Genomic DNA, 20563 nt, shown 5'->3' with positions numbered 1-20563 from the left:
CTGAAACGGGAATTCTTACATCAATCCATGTTCATGTAGGTCCATGTTTTACTCCTCAAAGTTATCCCGTTAACTCTGACCCGCTTTTTGCAAGAGGCCCCTAGTGTAACTATTATGTCACTCTCTTTATTCACTTGCATTCATTTTAACCATGCATCCTCGTGTGTGTATTTACTAAAATGTGCAATTGAATGATAATGTACTGAACCAACCCAAACCTCTTCTCAAAATTGTATTTGACCATGTTATCACAAAGCTATACGAACACATAGCTTAAATCATTGCATCACAACTTATGTTACTGTTTTACTATTTCCTTTTCTTTCACACATGACATATTAAAAATAGCTAACATCTTGCAGCATCTCATACCAAAGCTATGCGGATGATTGATTTTGCCTTAGTGTATTCCACTTCAGGATAGCAACAGCATCTTCATCCATTTGCCCTTTTGTTTGGGGGAGTCACCGGGGAAGTCTTGGTAGCACGGTGAGCCAATCAATAAAAAGCAAAGCGGTTAAATCACTCCTCTCTTGACAAAATCCGTCCAATCAGCGCGTTTTTTCATAGCATGGGCGTTACCATCCCTCCACCCACCCCTTTGACACTGCCCTACCAAAGCTGTGTGGTTGAGCGAAGTGAATGACGTCTCTGCATTTGCGGGCCGCCGACGCAGGGCTGGGTTTCCATTTTCAGAGCGAGTTTCGGGGGGGATCGTCAACATGGAGCCGGAGATGGAGGACAAAACGTTGGAACTGATGGTAAGATTCGTTTCATTATGGCATCCTGAACATTCGAAGTGTTCAGTATCACTCTCATATTGGTGGAACCGCCGAGGCTCGATTCGACGGCAGGAATGGGCTGAAGCGGCTTTTCAGAGAGGTGGAGGAGAAAGGAGGGGTGACCAGAAAACAGAGGGAGGGCCTGAAATTATCGATACATTTTGCTAAGAATGCTCCGCACACTAGTCGGATTAATAACCAAGACCTGGACTTCAACATCTGATAAATGTAAAACATATTTTGTTTTGGATAAAACTGGTGATCAGCAGGGAAATTTAAATGTTGATGTTCAGTCGTCGGCCGAAGACAGCCGAGGATTCTCGGGGTAGCGTTCACTGCGGTGACGCTGCGCCACTTTAACTGGGCCCTGTCTGATACTTAGCCAGCCAGCTAACGCAGGCTAGAAGGCGATGAACCACGTCAATTTACGGCTATGTTATATTATGTAGTTTATATTGAGACAACCCACATGATAATAGATATGTGGAACAGTCAAATAGGTTTCATAATACAACGGGATGTTGCTAAAATCTTAACTATGTGCTGGTTCTCTGTTTATATTTCCAAAGTGCGTAGAAGGAAGTGTATTGCTTTTTCATTCACATAACGTTAGCGTTACCACGATTAGCGAGGTAGCAATTAGCTTAATAGCTAGCTAGCATGCTAGAAATGCTGGGGATACTTTGACAGACATTACCATATCAAAACAGTCAATTGATCAGGGCGGTAAAATCTCTTTTGTTAACCAGAAACATGAACTGTCATTATAATATCGCTTTCCTCTATAGGCGGTTAGATTTGGTCTACACGTAACATCGTTTTCTTGTGAAATGATTCGCTAGCTATCTTGGGAAGCTAGCTAGCCAGCTAGGCTATGGTTAGCTTCGTATTAGCTAACATTAACATTACAGGGGTCAAAGTGGTCTCAAGGAATACGCCAATAAGATAAAACACAAACGTGTTTTGTCAATTAACTTACACACTGGTAGGCTTTCCATTCGTTTGGAGGTATCGTAACTCCTACTCCATATCTGAAATACCGCAAAACCCTCTGTTTCTCTAACAAACAAATCATTTGTATTGTCACACTTGCTATTGACATAGAAAGTTAGGCCTAGCATCTTAGGTTGTTTCGTAGATAACGTTATATGGACCGTACGTTTCCTGTGGGACACAGGCTGAGGGAGCAGTTCGGGGGTCGTATCCACAATTACTACAGATGTTTACAGACCGTGAATAACCATCGTTGAGAGAAATAAGATAGCACTAAAGTGCCAAATTAGTAATGGAGAAAGCCACTATATTACACACTCGCCAGACTTTAGGAAGGTGTTTAAAAGTTCATTAAATTTAAACAGCAATTAAAATCACAGTGAAGACAGACTAATTATTACAATGTAATACTTTAGATACATTGCTTTACAAATCTTCCATTGGTTGTTTCATCTTTATTTTGGTCTCTAAGTTACAATAAATAAATAGAAAGACTGAAAACAGAAATGTACCCATACTTACTACAGAATAAGAATGAATAGAGATTAGTATAAAAAGTAATTTATCTAACAAGCCCATACTGCATGTAGCCAATTGACTTAATTGATTTATACAGTGTATCTATTTCCTCTCACTGAAGAATGATTACACATATTAAAATGGAGGAAATATACATTTGTGCAGGGTTTGGGAACCTTGCAGACCTACAAAACATTTTTAATTTTGTGTGGGTTGTGTCTTTGTGTTTATTTTGATTTTATTTATTGTCCCAGTGTTATTCACCACTCATGATAGTGGGGATGACAGAACAGTGGGTGGGGTTTCTGTCAAAAAGAGTGACAATAACTGACAATTACTCCCATTTCCCCTCCCTCTCTTCCACCTATCCCTGCCCAGTTTGTGTCTAATAATGCTTCTGTGTGTATGTTTATTAGTCTGTATCTTGTGTGTGAAAGAGTGTGTTCCTGCGCTCACTGTGCCAATGTGTGTCTAGCTCTAATACTGGTTTTTCCCCTCACTATCCCCCACCTCCTCCCCTGTTCTTCTCCTCACCTTTGGTGGTTACACACCCACCTCCTCTCAATTAACCCTTTTTTTTTTTTTTTTTTTTCATAATTTTTATACTTTAACACTTTTTCACACCACCTGTCCTGTTTCTCACCAACTCCTCCCCACTTCCATCCATCTGTCCATTCATTGATCCATCCATTCACTCATCTCCTTTGGTTTCCTCCTCCCACCTTCCCTCATCAACCCCCCTTCCTCTTTTCCTTTACTTCCCATCTCTGGTCTCGCTCTTCCCTTTCTCTTCCTCCCTCACCCTGTCCACTTCGTTCTCCTCCTCCCGTCCTCCCTTCCTCTCTCTCTTTCACACAGTGCTCTGTGCCTCGCTCTCTCTGGCTGGGCTGCTCCTCGGTGGCTGAGAGTTTGTGTGCACTCAGGTGCCTGCAGAGCATCCCCTCCACCCGGGCTCACAACCAGGTTCTGCCTCTCTCCTCTTAATTCTGCTGCTCCTCCTCCTCTCCCTTCCCTTCCTCCCTTTCCATCTTCTCACCCTTTACTTTTCTTCGCCCCCTCCACATGACTACCATTACCACCTTGGTGCAGACAGCACCCACTCACCCCGTCACCCTCCTACCTCCTCACCTTTGTTGTCCTTTCCTCCCTGTTGGAAGCACACTGCTCTCAGGTTCTTCACTGGTGCGTCCTCAAACTCTCTGCTTGACACAGAATTGTAGCTTCATAAACTGTGTTTGACTTCCTTATAATCATGTCAAATCACAGTTCTTGCATCTAAATTAGGCCCCAGAACACTTAAAAAGTCAAACAGTGATTGTGCCATATAAGGAAAAGTGGAATTTTTTACAATCAGTTTGAATAGTAGACTATATTTTTAAGTAATTTGGTGTGAGTAGAGGAAGGATGGAGGGGGTACCAGAGAATAACCCCGCACTAAGGAGTAATGTTTTCTCCCCTTCTACCTGGAGGTGTGAGGGTCGAGGTGGGGGGTCTTCCTTCAAGCTCTGAAAGGCTACATGCTTGCTTGCCTTTCTGCCTGGCCAAACCTGGTCTGTCTGTTTTTATTTATCCTTCTTTTCTCTTCTTCTGCTCTGCATGGTCATCAACACCAGCAAGCCCATTCTGGCTTCTTGTCCTGTCTGCTTTGGTCTTGGTACCTGGCCGTTTGTCTCTTTGTTTGTGTGGTTGTGTTAATGCCAACCACTGATATGTTTTTGGTGGTATTGCTCTCCACATGTAGCTACATCACCAAGTTATATGGATAACTGTACTGAGCAAAACCTGGAACAGCTCTTCAGGGGTTCTGGGTTTTACTGAGAAAAGAATATCTATATAATTAGATGTAATTTTTTTTTTTTTTAAGATATGCCCCAGGTTCTGCCCATCAATGGCAACTCTTCCACCTCTGGAGAAGCACCAACAGATAGGCTATTCAAATAAATAGACAGACAGACCTCTATTCTAGCTTTTTCGCCAACATAGCTGTTTTCAAAGACTGACCTCGGCTCAGTCATCACCTACACAGATATGCAATAGCATTGACCCTCTCCCAGCTAAAAGGTCTTGTGTGTCTCATTTCACCAAATTAGTTTTAACATATCTGCAAACAGGGAATATACATAGTTTTTTGGGGGGGGGAAATCTAAACTTAGGAGTGAACCTGCAAATAATAGCACTGGTGCAATAGTCCCGTTTTGGTGTGTTTCATATGTAGTTGTGCTGTTCCTGCTCATTTCTGGAGAGTTTGCAGCGTATCCTTTTTAAAGAGTCTCCATAATTCAGGAATAAGCTCGTTTGATGAAAATGTTGATTTTACAGTGTGCAAACATGTTGGTTCAAGGTGGTCTCCTGACATCAATAGTCCAGTGTATCTTTAGTCACAACTAAAACATGAAGGACTCCATGTTGGGTTTGTATGAAAGATTATAATATTGCTGCCTGACTGTCCATGACTCCCAAAGAAGTGTATATGCTATAATGAACCTGCTATTTGCCATTTATTTAGAAGTTCTTCTTCTTCTTCTTCTTCTTCTTCTTCTTCTTCTTCTTCTTCTTCTTCTTCTTCTTCTTCTTATTATTATTATTATTATTATTATTATTATTATTATTATTATTATTATTATTATTATATTTCATGATTTAAGTGTTAAGAGCCAGACTAAATGGTCAGCCTCTCAGCCTTTTACAGTCAAGTGATTTGGGCCATAACTTTTATAACTTTGTAAAATGACTCAAGTCTCTGTAGCTTATTTGCAATGCACTTTGTAAGAGACTTAAGTGGAGGTGTGAAGAGATTAAAACGTTACGATATTTCTCGTTGAGGTTAAAAGTTGTCTCGCGATCTCAGTTGGCCTACAAAAGTGCAGAATTACGTCGGTACTACGAGGACAAATTCGCGTTAACTCAATCAGTGCCAAATTTTGGTACATGAGAGCGCATAAGCGAGAGCTTCTCTGTCCTCTCTGCATCTTTCACAGAGAGCGGGGCTCAGCTCCAACACACACACACACACACACACACACACACAGATGGAGCGAAAGTTACATTTGCCTCTGCAGTTTTTTAAAGTCACAGTGAGTCACGGTGTGGTTACACTTTTCAAAACTTCACGCAGACATCGTTTACTGCAATATAATATAATAGTGAGATCGCCGTGCAGTTAATGTTTACTTATGAGACAGACAGGTGTTCTCTATTGCCCTGGTGACTGACTGACAGGCACAAGACAAAAACATTCATATGCCCTGGTGACAGACTGACAGGCTGAGGTTGTAGGGGAAGCCGAGAGAACTTTATTTATATAGCACCTTTCAGCAACAAGGCAATTTAAAGTGCTTTACATAAAACATTAAAGAGCAATTAAAAACTGTTAGGATAATAAAACAGGCTAAAAAAAGAATAAGATACAAATACAAGAATAAAAGTGTAAGGCTAAGAAATTAATATTTTTTTAATTAATGGGTTAGGGAGGAGAGGGGGACGCCTTAGTTATTAGGTCTGAAGAGGTTAGTTATACAGGAGAGAAGCCATCTGAGTTTGTGGCAAAACCTTTCACAGTGCTCATTTTTCGTTTTGTGACTTGATTGAATAAAAATATTTCATCATCTAAGTTTTCTTTAAAATACTGTAGTGTTAAAATGTTGTCTCGTCACACTCCTAGAATTAAGTCATGATACAATGAGTGGGATCTGGTTACCTCCCAGTTATTTTTTTCTATCCTGTCTATATGCTTTACTATTTGATTTTAGTTTCATTAAAGTCACGTCTGAGCTGCTGCCAGTGACATACCCAAGATGCTGCAGTTTAATTTCCTGTCCAGACTACTTAGCCCAGATCACAGACAAGCAAGCGAATAGATTCCTTTTGTTGCAACACTGTTTTTTTGTGTGTGTGTGTGTGTGTGTGTGTGTGTGTGTGTGTGTGTGTGTGTGTGTGTGTGTGTGTGTGTGTGTGTGTGTGTGTGTGTGTGTGTGTGTGTGTGTGTGTGTGCGCGCGCGCACGGGTGTCATGATGGTTACCCTTCCTTGGCTCCTGGCTCCCACAGTGCCTTTAACACAGATACAAAAAGAATAAAACACTAATGCACACCTTCTCTTTGTCTTCTTTTTTTTACAGAACACATCAGGGATGGAGTCACAGAACCTCGTGGACGATCTGTCGCCAAAGAAGAACACAGTTCTCAAGGTGTGTTTGTGTATCTGTAACGAGCTTTAACCCCTTAGCAATGAATGTTGATGTTTAACTTGGTTCATTCTGCAACAATAAGCGACTCCTCTTGATCCTCTTCACAGACTTATATCTTCTTTTATTCCAGTTAAAACCAAAGATTTGCGACGAGACGAGTTGAAACTTGCAACTACTTGCAACGCACCAGTCTGCAGCGTTCTAAAACCTGCCAGTTCACACCAATGCAATGTGTATCCTCTCCATAGCAACAAGTCTTAGTACTTCCATTCTAACTTCCAGGCTTTTTGTAGCTGAATAGATCATTTGTTGCGTCTAAATATGAATGTCGATAACGTTAGTGATAGTGAGATGCTTGTTACAGTTACATTGATGACAGATGAATCGGCGAAAAACGCGTTTTATTTCTCTGATTCACGACTTTGTCCTAGGCGCTCCCTCTCTTCAGTCACTCTCTACAGTAGCTTGCTCGACCGTACGTGCTTGCGGGCGCATGTTAAGCCTCCGTCTAGCTGCCATTTCAACCAGTTAACAGTTTTTAACATAGAAATAAAATGGATTATGGATCATTTTATTTCTGTAGTTTGTAGCTGACTTTACAAGCTGACTTCTCTATTGGCTGTTAAAACAGGGGACGTCCCTTACGTTCTAAAACCAGCCTCTGCAACTTCACCAGCTGAGTCGCAGGCGAGTCGAGCTGAGACGGGCCAGTTCAGACCGCTGCGAAATTCTAAAACGGTTTTGTCTGGTCGCAAATCTTTGGTCTGAACTGGGCTTTAGAAGGATGGGGAAAAAAGACTTTAGAGTAATTGAGGGGAAATTGTGTTTGTTACTGTAATAACTAGATTTGAATTCAAATGGTATGTTTTCAAAATTTACAGCTTAGTAATGGTCCTGTTGTGGGGTCCCGCAAGCGTCCGTCAGAGGGGAACTATGAGAAGGAGAAGGAACACTGCATCGCCCTGTTTGACCAGTGGTCGGAGGCCGACCAGGTGGAGTTTGTCGAGCGCCTGATCTCCCGTATGTGCCACTACCAGCACGGCCACATCAACTCCTACCTCAAACCCATGCTGCAGAGGGACTTCATCACTGCGCTGCCAGGTACAACTCCAGATATAAATGCAACGTTTAGTAGCAACCACTCCAGTGTGAGCCCCCATCTCCCCTGACCGCAGGGTAACTGGACAGTTAGGCACACATAAGCAGCATTTCATTTTTTTACAGATTTCCCTTAAAAATGCTAAATTTTATTTGAAAAAGAAATTATTTCAAAGTGATTTTGATTTATGTCCAAAAGTATTTTTTTGCTAGATAAGGACGACCATTGTAGTTTAGAGTAAATGAGACCTTCTGAACACATCAACAAAAATATAACTTTTGTTTTTGTATAAGTTTGCACTACAAAAGGTTTTCCTTAAACTTTCACCTAAGTTTGTTTTTTTTTTTTTTTTTTTTTTTTAAGGCATTTTTTAATATTTGAAATAAATACCAATAAACAAGGATTACTTTTGAAAATAATGAACCCCAGGCACAGATAAACTGACCAGAGAAAATCATTTTCGTTTTGCAAACACTCACTCAGCCTCTTCTCTTTCTCCCTTTTAGCCCAAGGCTTGGATCACATAGCGGAGAACATCCTGTCTTTCCTGGATGCACGCTCGCTGTGTTCGGCAGAGCTGGTGTGTAAGGAGTGGCAGAGGGTCATCTCTGAGGGTATGCTGTGGAAGAAGCTCATCGAACGCATGGTCCGCACTGACCCGCTCTGGAAAGGCCTGTCTGAGAGACACCAGTGGTAAGAATGGACATAGATCCATTTACACACACATACAGGGTTAGCTATCCTACTTTGGTTTTACATTAAGATCTAAAAATGGCCGACGCTCTGGCAGAAATTAAGAGGATGCTATCTGAGGATATAGGTAAACTATTTGTTTTCAGTGTGCTTGTTAGTCTTCAGTTTTTGGCATTTAATTTAGGATAAAGGAAAGTAAGAGAAGGAGAAAGTAAGGTTATACTTGGTTGGTCTTGAGTGTCTATTGTAGATGCAAGGAAATCCTAGTGGATACAAAGCAGCTGTCATTCTTATATTTTTTTCCCCCAGGGAGAAATATCTGTTCAAGAACCGCACGTCAGAAGTCCCACCCAACTCCTACTATCACTCCCTTTATCCTAAGATCATCCAAGACATAGAGGTAAGAGACAGTGAAATGGATGTCAGTATTAACTGAATACGTTTTGTAGACTTCAGGAATTGACTTCAATAAAAAGAGCAGCTTTCATTATTGCATCAGATTATTTTTTCCTTCGTTGTTAAAAATCCCTTTGCTGGCTACAGGGAATGTATTATTGTAGCTAAAACTCTATAAAACATGAATCGGTTCAAATGGACTCATTTGAAACTATAAAAAACAAAAATAATGTATTTTTTTCAGAGTATATGCATGACTGACCAACACGTGTTTTTTTTTTTTTTTATTGACCTTAAAACAGGTGGGAAAAGTCTAATTTGACTACATATCCCATTGGTTTATCTAATAGTGTTTTAATATATAGCAAATGTATTCATACTTTGAAGCAGCTTCTTTTTTTTTTTTTTTACACAGAATGGTCTGAAAATGTTGCTTCATTCACACATAGAAAATGTTGATTACAACTAATTGTTAACGTTGAGTCTTATTCTAATTGCGTGATAATCTCATGAACAGATCACATCTTTTACTGTCCCCTCTAATAACATTACATCACATATTTGCCTCCATCTTCTCTTTCTGTTCAACTACAGTGCTTCTCTTTCTCTATTGTTGCTTTCTGTGTTTGTGTTTCTCATCGTTTCTCCCTCTTTTCTCCAGACTATTGAGGCAAATTGGCGATGTGGCAGACACAACTTGCAGAGGATTCAGTGTCGCTCAGAAAATAGCAAAGGGGTTTACTGTCTCCAGTACGACGACGACAAGATCATCAGTGGCCTTAGGGACAATTCTATCAAGGTACGTGTGTATTGAACATCTAGGACAGTCTGTGATTTAGCTTGGCCCACTTTATTGTTGTCTTTACCACTGTGCCCGTCCACACATTGGCTTTTTTTCTAAACGTTCTGGTCCAAAACTGCCTCAGATCTGTGTAGTTGACATGTTAGCAGGTACTTTGATTTAAAAATTGATAAAAGGCTGTTTTGGTTTATTATGTCAGGTATAATTTCCTTATGTTCTAATGTCGAATCACCCCTGTCATCATTGTCTAAGTGGACCATATATGAACAGGCAATGCACTGACAGCTCCTGGAAACAAAAACTCATTGCCTAGAAAAGTTAAGCTGGTAGCACCTGTTCTGTACAACAGCAAAGCAGCAGAGCGGGAAACCCTCATCAGGACCAGTTGCTTGCAAAGTAGTGAGTGAGGTTAGTTGTTATTGCTTCTTTGGCCATTATACCGCATCTTTCCACATTTCTCACACGTTAATGATAACTGCATTCACTGTACAAAATATATCCCCACCCATCTTTTTTGAAGAGCAGAGTAGTCTCAACTAGGGCTGGGCTATATGGCCAACATCTTCTATCTTGATATAGGTCATCTCTAGAGATATACCTGTATATCATGATATAGCATGTTTTCTGGTAATTCAAATAATAAATAGTATATTAAAGGGTAACTTTGATTTTTTGTTTTGTTTTTTTGACTGATGGGAACAACAATTTTTGACATTGGTCCAGTATTAAGCAAGACTGCTGCTGTCAGTAGTTAGCCAAACAAGCTACAATGTAAGTTATGGGCCAATTGCGCACCTTCAATTTACGTTCACAAAAGTGTTTGTTTTGCCATTGACAGGCAGTCTGGTGGGTTTAGCACTAGCGATCTCAGAGCTGTTTCTGGTTAAACAAAAAGGTATTAAATAGGTTAAAAAGGCCTTTATCTGTAGGGATCCTTCCCATAATGTTGTCAGACACTTATAATAACAATCTGAGCCTGTCAGTGGCAAAAACAGCACTTCAAGCGGACAAAACTGCCGATGCACATTTGCCTTATAGGATTACATTGCAGCATTGCGGCTGCTGGCTCAGTGTTCTCGCTTAATACTGGACCAATTTCATAGATTGTTGTTCCCATCAGTCACTTACACAAAAAAACACTTGATACTCAATAGCTCTTTCAATACCAAAAAGAAAATTTCCTAGGGACACAAAAGATATATAAGATATTTTTTTTATGATCAACCTGCTGGTACAGAATCAGCTTGTGCCTCCAGTCATGTGGTGGTTCGTGGCTGGAGGGAATGCAGTAACAGCCACATGTTGAGGACCAGTTGATATAATCTGTGCAGCCTTGGGTTGAAAATCTGAATGTAGATCTTTTTTTTTTTTTATAGCGTCGATACTTTCGATACTATCAAATGTACAATTAACAAAGATTGTAACGTTTTAAACATGCGGTATCGAATATTGAATCGAGCATTGGTTACTTTTACTGCAAAATAAACATAACATGCAAGAATCAGAAAATAAAGTGTTGCCCAAATGCCATAAATATTGCTGTTGCGCAGTTAGGCCATTTGTATATCATTTTGACGATGTATATCGTCATATCACCCAGCTCTAGTCTCAACCTTTTCTTTGATCAGCATTACCTGTCCCGTGCACTGCAGCAATCGTTACGGCGTCTCCTCTATTTCTTCCGCGAGCAAATGTGTCAAGCCAGGCACATTATCACATACAGTAAGGCCACAGTGCAGCCGGATACTTTACAAAATGAAATAAATTTCAAAACACCCAAGTTTACGGTGATTTTGGCTGTCTTGACTTCTCAGCTGTGTCTACATCGAGACGCGATCAGGCACACGGACCGACGCGGGGAAATGCGTGACGTGGCTGTTATGAACAGCCAGGCGTGCAATCAGGCACAAATCTACACTTCACGGCTCTAGTTTTTGTTGTTGGCATAGTGTAAGCTATTTTATTGAGTTGCCTCTTCACAAAAGACTGAGTGAATTTAAGTTGGGCTTTTCTTGGTTCACACTGGTTCAGATTACGGAGCATGCGTGTTTTTATTTTCTTACACTTGCCTCGGCTACAGTAGTTAGGGCTATCTTGGCTTTGTGGTTGTTTTCTGCCTACCTGGGTTTGTGTATTTAATTTATGAATCAAATCTTTTCTTCTGGCTCAGTATGGCTTATCATCTTATTGTCTATGGCGCTGAGCTAATCCAGCAGACACTGAGACAGAACACAAGTGAATATAGGATAAAAGGGCTCAGCTCCAAACATGTTGCGTGTTCCACTTATCTGTCTGGCCTGGGAGAAGAGGAGAAGATGAAGAGGAGGGGAGGATGGAGGCAGGAGAAGAGCGGATTTGTCTTCTTATTGTTCTGGAGGAGGCTAAAGCACACCAGGGAAAAGCTGAATGGCTCTTACGTACACATGTAGAGCATGGCACAGCAGTGGGGAAATGGGCCATGAACACTGATGTGAGAATCGGCCATTCTTAGCATGAGCCAAATTTAAAAACAAAACTTATTTCTCCTCTTTCTCTGTGTCCTTCTCTATCTTCCTCTACTCCTGTCCTTTCTCCTGATAGATCTGGGATAAGCAGTCTCTGGAGTGTCTGAAGATACTGACTGGTCACACAGGATCAGTGTTGTGTCTGCAGTATGATGAGAGGGTCATCGTCACCGGGTCTTCTGACTCAACTGTCAGGTACGACACACATCTTGTTACAGAAGGAACACACTGTATTTTGGAGAAGACCAGTGAGTAGTGTCAGCAAGATAAAAAAATATTTAAATGAAGTAACACTGTTACTCCGTGTTAATCAGGCTGGATGTTTGGAGGACTTAAGAGGATTTACTGCCCAACTATGCTTGGGTCAGATGTCAGTTATTTATCTATATCATATATCTATTTATCTTTATTAACCTATTTTTAGTTTTGAACACACGGTACATCCTTGGTTAATTTTTGCAACATAATGACATAAATAGTAAATGGGCAATAATAGATACTATGCTAAAATCTGTATAACAGTCAGGTTATAAGTCAAAACTAGCAGCTAACAGCATCTCTATATTTCTTTTTGAATTGATTACTCACTTAGGCTGTAAATACAAGTTGACACCAACATCAGTGTTGAAGGCATTGGTGCCACAAGTACATGAGACGGTTGTTTGATGTACGAAAGTGTACAAAAGCAGAATAGTTGATTTTATAAACTAGAGCTTGGGCGTCATACACAAGGATATACTTAAATGATACCATTTCATACACATCGGTGGTGATGGCGCAGTGGATATGACACATGCCTTTGGTGTGGGAGATCTGGGGTCAATTCCCACTACGATACATCAACAAATGTGTCCCTGAGCAAGACACTTAACCCATTGTTGCTCCAGAGGGGTGCGACATTTGACATATGTAGCAATTGTAAGTCGCTTTCGATAAAAGAGTCAGCTAAATGACATGTAATGTAATGTAAAAAAAATGGCTTAACTTTGTAAATAAGAACTGGTTTTAGCCAAAAGCTGCATCCCTGCTCTTAGTGAATAGACTGACTGACTGACTGCACTGACTTTTAAAGTAGCTAAAGTCTTTAACTAATCAACTTTCTCACTTTACTACATTTAGCGGTTACAGCCAAAGGAGAGCAATCTGGCTCCATAGCCACTATTTCTATTTAAATACATTCATCCCAACAATTGTACAAATATGCAGCTTTAACTATAGTTTGGCTAATAAATTGAACATACAGCATCTCTTTACTTGGGCAATCAACATGGCTGTTACTTGCATTTTACAACTATTGGATGATATGTTATGCAGTATTGTTATTTATATGACAGAATAGTCACTTGACTGAAAGATGTACTTTTAGAAGCCATGATCACACTTTCGCTATTCAGTAGTAGCTATTCAGTTTTTGATTTGGTCAGTTTGTTCAGTCAAGTGGAGTGCATCTGTTGAATATAATGAATAGTTCATCCACAGAGCAAAATGTACAAAACTACATACTGTACCGTTTGAATGAGGAGACAACGTGTTTTCTTATCACCTGAAACGGTGTTTTATCGCTTCAAAGCCTTATACAAATATCTGATGCAAAATACACCTCTGCTATGTAACGTAGAGCGAGCTGCTCATTATTGCGAATTAGAAGTTCAATTTGCAATAATGACCCGCAGGCTCTACATTATCCCGCTTATTACACGGCTACATACTGAAGGAACCAATCATTTGACACAAAATATTGATTTAAAAATGATTTTACTAATATAAAAATAGTCCTCGAGAGTCTATGATTAGAACTGCGTCCATAGCAACGGTCTGCAGAAATAACAGACCGTAGAATGCCGTAATCGAACAATCACAATGGAGTATTCAACAAACCCGGTTAATTAAAACACAGGTTAAGTGCAGTTGATTTTAATTATAAATTAATATTAAATGTAGAAAATTAATTTTTACATCAGTTGATTAACAATATAAAATGTGCGTTCCTAACCATATTGCACCAAGGTTGTTATGCCCTGCAATGCTCTCAAAGTATAGTACTATGGCTGTAGACCTATGGCGCTTAACCACTGCTAGTACCAGCTCTGCTCAGCTCGACTCAGCCGCGGTGCCCTGTCCTCCATTTTCCATTGCAGATTTTAGTACCGCCTCATGCGTGAGGCAAGCGTGGCTGGTTGTCATAGCGACGCTGCAGGAAACTGCCGTGACCTGACGCGACACACTGACTCTCGGCATGTGGCCACAGCCAGAAGACAAATTTAGTTTCAAAAGAAGCTGGAGGCAGCAAAAAAAACCACAGCTGGCTAAACAATTTAAAAATGGCGGGTTTGTTCAGGACACCCCCGTCTGTCGCTAGCAATGATGACGCAGTGATTAGTGACGATTCTCTCCGACCAATCAGTAGTCTGCAGGTTTTTACGTCACCTTTTGGTATCGCCTCAGCTCGCTTGGAACCTCGACGGAGGTGATACTAAAAAAGTACCTGTTGGCAGGTACCAGGGACTTTTTTTCATAATTGAAAACCAAAAAAGTAGAGTCGAGTAGTGTAGAGTCGAGTCAAGCAGGTACCATGTAATGGAAAAACGCCACTGTCTATCATTTCACATACTGTATGCTTATAATCCGCCCAGTCATGACCAAAATACCTACTGCTGTCCCCAGTTTACCCAACCTACAGCTGCTGCTCAGTCTGGCAAGGGAAATATAAATGTTGACGTTTTATGAGTTAGATTTACTATCATTACTAGAGATAGGTGTGTGTGTGTGTGTGTGTGTGTGTGTACTTGGTTGGCTACTGCACACAGAAGCTCAACATTAATTATCTTATTACTTCACACTTCAGTTGTACTTGTTGTGCAGTATCCAAGGAAAATATGACTTCACTTCCCTAGCAACAGCTTGACAGGCACTTTGTTTGGTAGGTTTGGTTGTCAGCTTTTCCAGTGTGTTCTGCGTTTGACTCTCAATGCCCAGCGATGCAATTCAGTAACATGTTCTTCACAGCCGCCCCTCTCGTGTGTGTGTGTGTGTGTTTCATACAGTAGTTGTGAACTCTGAGTTACTCTCCATTGTAAAACTAATAAATATAATTCTCTCTCCTGTCTCCATTGTTTCCCCTTTTCCTTCTCTCCCATTACATTTATTTTCCGTTCTCCATCTTCAACCTTCTCTTCTTTCATTTTGACCACTCTTTCCGCTGCCATCTCATTTTCTTTCCTACTCACCCCTTCCTCCTATCATTTTCCACTTTTCTCACCCCTTTGTCATTTGTTCCCTTTGTCTCACACCCCTCCCCTCCCATTCCACATGCCCATTTTCCTTTCCTGCCTTTTCTTTTCCTCTCTCTGTCACCTTTGCCTTTATCATTTGGCCACCATCTCATTTCTCCCTACTTCTATTTTCTCTTCCTCCGTCCTTCTTTTTTCTCTTCCTCCATCCTCTGTAGGGTGTGGGAGGTGACGACGGGTGAAGTACTGAACACACTGATCCACCACAACGAGGCAGTTCTTCACCTGCGCTTCGCCAACGGCCTGATGGTCACCTGCTCCAAGGACCGTTCAATTGCCGTCTGGGACATGGCCTCTCCTACTGACATCAGCCTACGCCGTGTCCTTGTGGGACACCGGGCTGCTGTCAACGTGGTCGATTTTGACGACAAGTACATCGTGTCCGCCTCAGGGGACCGCACCATCAAGGTAACGAGAGACGAAGAGGTGGTTCCTGGGAAACATTTTTCTGATTGTTGCTGCAGGGTAGGGTTTAATGAAATGTTATTTGTATAGCAAAAGTTTGGAGCACACGCATGGATTTCTTTTATGATAGTTGAACAGACTATACTGTGAATTATAAAGGCTAAGACATTTTAAATGAAACTAGAAATGTCAGACTTGTTCTATAGTTTCAAACCCACCACGTGGTTTCAAAGTGGATGTTTTGGTTAGCTGTACGCATCTGAATAAATCCAGGCCATTGTTTCACAAAGCTTTTTGTGTTGCCCCCCTGTAGGTATGGAGCACCAGCACCTGTGAGTTTGTGCGCACTCTAAATGGTCATAAGAGGGGCATTGCCTGTCTACAGTACAGAGATCGTCTGGTGGTCAGCGGCTCATCTGACAACACAATCCGGTACGTGTGTGAGATTAAAGATGTATATGGTTTGTATGTTATGTAGTTTTTATATTCAATGTACATTGTTAAAATCACATCAAGCTAAACTGTTTGACAATTTTCTAAATGTACTAAGAGGATTGACAGTTTTGACCAGTCGGTCAAAAACACTTGTGAACCCTGTACTCAGATGTCATTGTTTAAAAAAAATACTGCAGTGTATGTTGTCTCATGTGTTTACTAAGGCTTCTCTTTCTCCAGGTTATGGGACATTGAGTGCGGGGCATGTTTGCGAGTGCTGGAAGGTCACGAGGAGCTGGTGCGCTGCATTCGCTTCGACAACAAAAGGATTGTCAGCGGCGCCTACGACGGGTCAGTCTCGCACGCACACACAGCTTTGCCACAGAGGCACATTTTGTTTCTGACACTGTGTCGTCTCATGTTTCTCTCTGCAGCAAGATCAAGGTGTGGGACCTGCAGGCAGCCCTGGACCCACGAGCCCCCGCCAGCACATTATGTCTGCGCACTCTAGTGGTGAGACCTTTTGATTTACAGGTCTAACAGTTGAAACATGAGTGACTGATGGATCTTATGCACAAGTTTCTTAAACTGCAGTTTCTTTAAAGCACTCTAGATGTAAAAAAAATCTCTACTCAAACTCCTACCTTCTTTGTCACAACACAAAACATTTATTTTTATTTTTCACAATAGTTATAACTGTCACTGATAGTTAATTTCAGTTCTTCTAATGTGTATTTTGTTGGTCATTTTGTGACCATTAAAGAAAGGACTACTCATTTGCTAATTTTAGGTACAATTAGCTAAAATAAATGCTTTCAATAGTCCTGCAGTAAACCCTACCATCGTCACAACGAATATAATGTTTTGTTTTTGTTGAAACTGTTTGAGTTTGGGATTTAAAGTTTCTTATCACTGGCCTTGTTGCTGTTGAATTATGTTGTATTATACTGAAAGGTGTATCCAGTGTTTACCTCTACCCTCATTGATCTAAATGGGGTGGACAAAACACCTCCATATATGGTATCTGAGGTTGGACTGCGAAGGTGGTTTCAAAATGTACTCTCATATAAGCAGCGTTTCCCCAACTTAAATACTTTAGTTGTGATGTCTTGGAATGGGATGTGGTGCTGCAAACAGCACTGAACATTGAGAGTCGGCTGCAAAACAGTTAGCTGCTAATATGAAATGTAACAATCTCCGACACTGGTCGCTCAACCTGCAACCAATGCATGCAATTTGTTGGTGACATCACACGTGTCCATGTTTTTTAGAGCCCATTGTCTGCCTGTATGCATAGTATGTTAATATAATCTCTTAATTCATTGTGTTTTCAGGAGCACTCTGGCCGCGTGTTCCGTCTCCAGTTCGATGAGTTCCAGATCATCAGCAGTTCTCACGACGACACCATTCTGATCTGGGACTTCCTGAACGTCTCGACCAATGGCCAGTCAGAGGGACGGTCTCCCTCCCGCACCTACACCTACATTTCTAGATAGCAGGTACAAAGACACACACACATTCACACTTGGCTGATGAGACCTTTTTTGTAAAAATGTTTCGTCTGCATCACACATGAGGCTCTGTATGTGTGCATAGTTGGAGAATCATATTCAGTCAATATGTTTATGCTTGTTGAGCAGATCCAAGTGTGATTGCAGACTCTTTTCTACCCCCCAGGTGGTGCCATCCAAAGGGTGCGGTACCCTTTCTTGGAGGAGCCCAGGGCTTATTGGCTGATGGATGATGGCTGCGTCCATCATGGAAAGGAGCCCATCTCTTCTCTTTCCTCCTCGTCATCTCTCTGTCCACCTCCCACCCTGCCCCCGCCACCTCCACCTCCCTGCCCGTTCTGACAGACTCTTGAGCTTGTGCCCATTGCCTGCCAGTACTGTGACATGCACACACAGACACGCACACACAGGTCAACACTGATGAGGACTCCCTACTACAGAACCAACACAACTCTCCCAAGAAGTTCACCTTCTACTACTAATTTATGTTTTGTAAAGTACACTAATGGCAGTATTAATCTTATATAAGTCACAAGCTCCCTTTTTGTCCCCTTGATACAAACTTAAAGCAGCTTCTGCCCCTCAGTTTTCAACCCCAGGTTTCCAAAGATATGGAACCTCTTATAGATATATATTTATACATGTATTTCACACACACACACACACACACACACACACACACACACACACACACAAAATGGCACAGTTGGACAGAGGATGACCGGAGCTGTGATGCGGGAGACAGAGACTCTTTACTCAGCTCTAGGAAAGGAGGGAAGGATGGGAGATGGAGGGAGTGAACGAGGGGGAAATGTGTCGGGGACCGCTTCCCTGCTCCCTCTCACTCCCTCACACTCCTCCCTGTCTCTCTCTCCACCCCCTTCGCCTCCCCCTCCCCCTCTAACCCCCAGAGATGCACACTCACTTGGAATATGGGGGCGCGCACACACTCAAGTTTGCGTGAGTGTGTGTTTGTGTATGTGGACTTGTGAAACGGCAGAACAGAGCAGAAGCGTCAAACAGACAGACATGCATGTGAGGTTGCCTTGGATACAGCATCCCGGTACACCTCTGCTTTTTTTTTTCTCTTTAACTCTTACTTTCTTACTGTTTTTTATTACTGTTATTTTCTCATTTTATTTGAGTATTTTGGTTCTTAGTACAAAAATCATACTAAGCGTAGTCCTCTTTCTATTTCCCTCTCTTACTGTCTTTTCCTCATTCTTTCGTCTAACTTCGACCCTTTTTCATCTGTCCCTTTCACTCCATCTTTCTCTCCCCCAATCATCAACGTGCTTGCTTTGGTTATGAGAGAAGCTGGAACTCAAGAGCTCAAATTTAGCTGTAAACGGAGTTGTCTTGTCAAAAATTGTGTTGTATATTAAAAATGATTTTTTAAAGAAGAAAATGACCTTATTGTGAATAAAGTACTTGACAGTGGTGGAGTGTTGAGCCAACTGTAACATGAATGAGTGTCTAATTGTCTGTCTGTTCCTGTCTGTGTGCATGTGTGGGTGGATTTGTGCTATGCTGCCTCTCTATCTGACATGTAGATACCACACTCTGTAGTTTGTTCCTTTTGTACGTCTTTTGTGTTCTTTTGGACGAACCAGTCAGTGGCTCGGTGTCCTAAAGACAAATAATTTAGATATTTATTTGTAATGTGTGGAATTCATGATGTTTTTTTTCTGAAAACAAAATAACCCAACTCAACATCCAGTTACTAGGTTTTTCTGGAGATCACAGCATTTTGTGGTCTTCCTGAGTGGAGTTTTCTCAGTTGACACAACAGACAGCAACTCTACTGAACAAACTCAATCTGCTGGGGAGGACAAAGGTGGAAGGTTGAAAGATTGGTGGAAAAAAAACTAGTAAAGTGGACCTTGAGTAAAGATTATTTTATGTTTTGGTTCAAACTGTTTCTAAGGTCAAGAAAGACCGCTCACGCTCCACTTAAAACGGAGTGTGTTGGTGTGTAAACACACTCCTTTTATGTAGGGCACTACTATCCCAGTTTTGAGTCTCATCCTGGTTTTAATCTTGATGTTTACACAGAACATGCAAAACCTGGCTATCCATATCCCTGTATACATGCTTCTAACAGTATCCAGGTTTTTGATAATCTGTGTACAGTTGTTATTTATCACCATCTCAGCCATCATGTACGACATACAATACGTTAGCATCACATCACCAGGATACAGGCTCACTGATTTCTGATGTCAGGTCATAAGACCATTTGCAAATAACTCATGATGTCATAAAGGTTTAAAACTGCATCAGTGAAGATTCTCAAAATGGAACTCAATACACAAACTTGCTGTAGCTGGCTGCAGCTTAATGTAAAGGATATTCTATGGGTGAGAAGTATATGTAAGCCTCTTGTCAACTGTAGAATTTATGTGGATAGCAGCACTTAAGTAGGTAGTTTTAAATCATGTTTGTACCATCACACACATACTATATAATATAAGTAGAAGAACACCATTTTTTTAATTATAATTTTTCTAATACATATGTAACAAAAATATATGTTGGCACAAATGAATGAAAGTTGACCTCAACATTGTCAAATGTTTAGAATTCCCCTTTTTTTGACAGTCAAAAGTTGTAAATAGTAAAATAAGGCCAGTTTGCACTTAAAGCATAACTCTCGCCAAAATGCAACCTAGGGTGTTTTTGTGAATGTAACCGAGTCAAACTTTCGTTTAAAAGCATATTTAGGACGGAAGTGCCACTTTTAAGATGTACCGTATTTTCGTTTTTCGGTCAAATGGCCTTTTGAATGGGAGTAATAGGGGCACTTTTATGCTATACACAACATGAAACTTTGCTCCAAGTATCACCAGGGGCTCTACACATGAACTCGAGCATTAACAACATTGTTTGTGTACCCAGAGTTTACTAAAAAGGAAGGTTTTGAACAACTCACCGTAGCGCTCGTTTCCG

The 20563-nt window shown here is 41.0% G+C and overlaps 1 protein-coding gene across 4 annotated transcripts; it reads left to right on the top strand.

Annotated features, from left to right (window-relative positions):
* The first annotated feature begins 582 nt into the window (after positions 1–582).
* On the top strand, positions 583–19083 carry fbxw11a (F-box and WD repeat domain containing 11a). 4 transcript variants are annotated; one of them, XM_031303245.2, is made up of 14 exons: positions 610–761; positions 3153–3257; positions 6411–6479; positions 7361–7580; positions 8085–8271; positions 8581–8671; positions 9329–9466; positions 12050–12168; positions 15422–15671; positions 15982–16100; positions 16344–16454; positions 16538–16613; positions 17438–17602; positions 17781–19083. In XM_031303245.2, exons 1-13 carry the CDS (start codon positions 723–725, stop codon positions 17597–17599), a joined length of 1686 nt encoding a protein of 561 aa, XP_031159105.1. In that variant the 5' UTR covers positions 610–722; the 3' UTR covers positions 17600–17602; positions 17781–19083. The 4 variants fall into 4 exon arrangements, with proteins under 4 accessions (XP_031159106.1, XP_031159105.1, XP_031159104.1 ...); XM_031303244.2 differs by having other exon boundaries at positions 611–761; positions 16538–16616; XM_031303246.2 differs by lacking the exon at positions 3153–3257 and having other exon boundaries at positions 583–761; positions 16538–16616.
* The last annotated feature ends 1480 nt before the right edge of the window (positions 19084–20563 follow it).

This window comes from Sander lucioperca, chromosome 1 (genome assembly GCF_008315115.2).
Source record: "Sander lucioperca isolate FBNREF2018 chromosome 1, SLUC_FBN_1.2, whole genome shotgun sequence".
Taxonomy (NCBI): Eukaryota; Metazoa; Chordata; class Actinopteri; order Perciformes; family Percidae; genus Sander; species Sander lucioperca.
This window is presented reverse-complemented; position numbering and strand designations above follow the sequence as displayed.

Coding starts and splice junctions, on each gene's coding strand:
- fbxw11a (XM_031303244.2), top strand. CDS start 723: ATGGAGCCGGAGATGGAGGACAAAACGTTGGAACTGATG. Junction 6,480..7,360: donor AGAAGAACACAGTTCTCAAG/GTGTGTTTGTGT, acceptor CAAAATTTACAG/CTTAGTAATGGTCCTGTTGT. Junction 15,672..15,981: donor CAGGGGACCGCACCATCAAG/GTAACGAGAGAC, acceptor GCCCCCCTGTAG/GTATGGAGCACCAGCACCTG.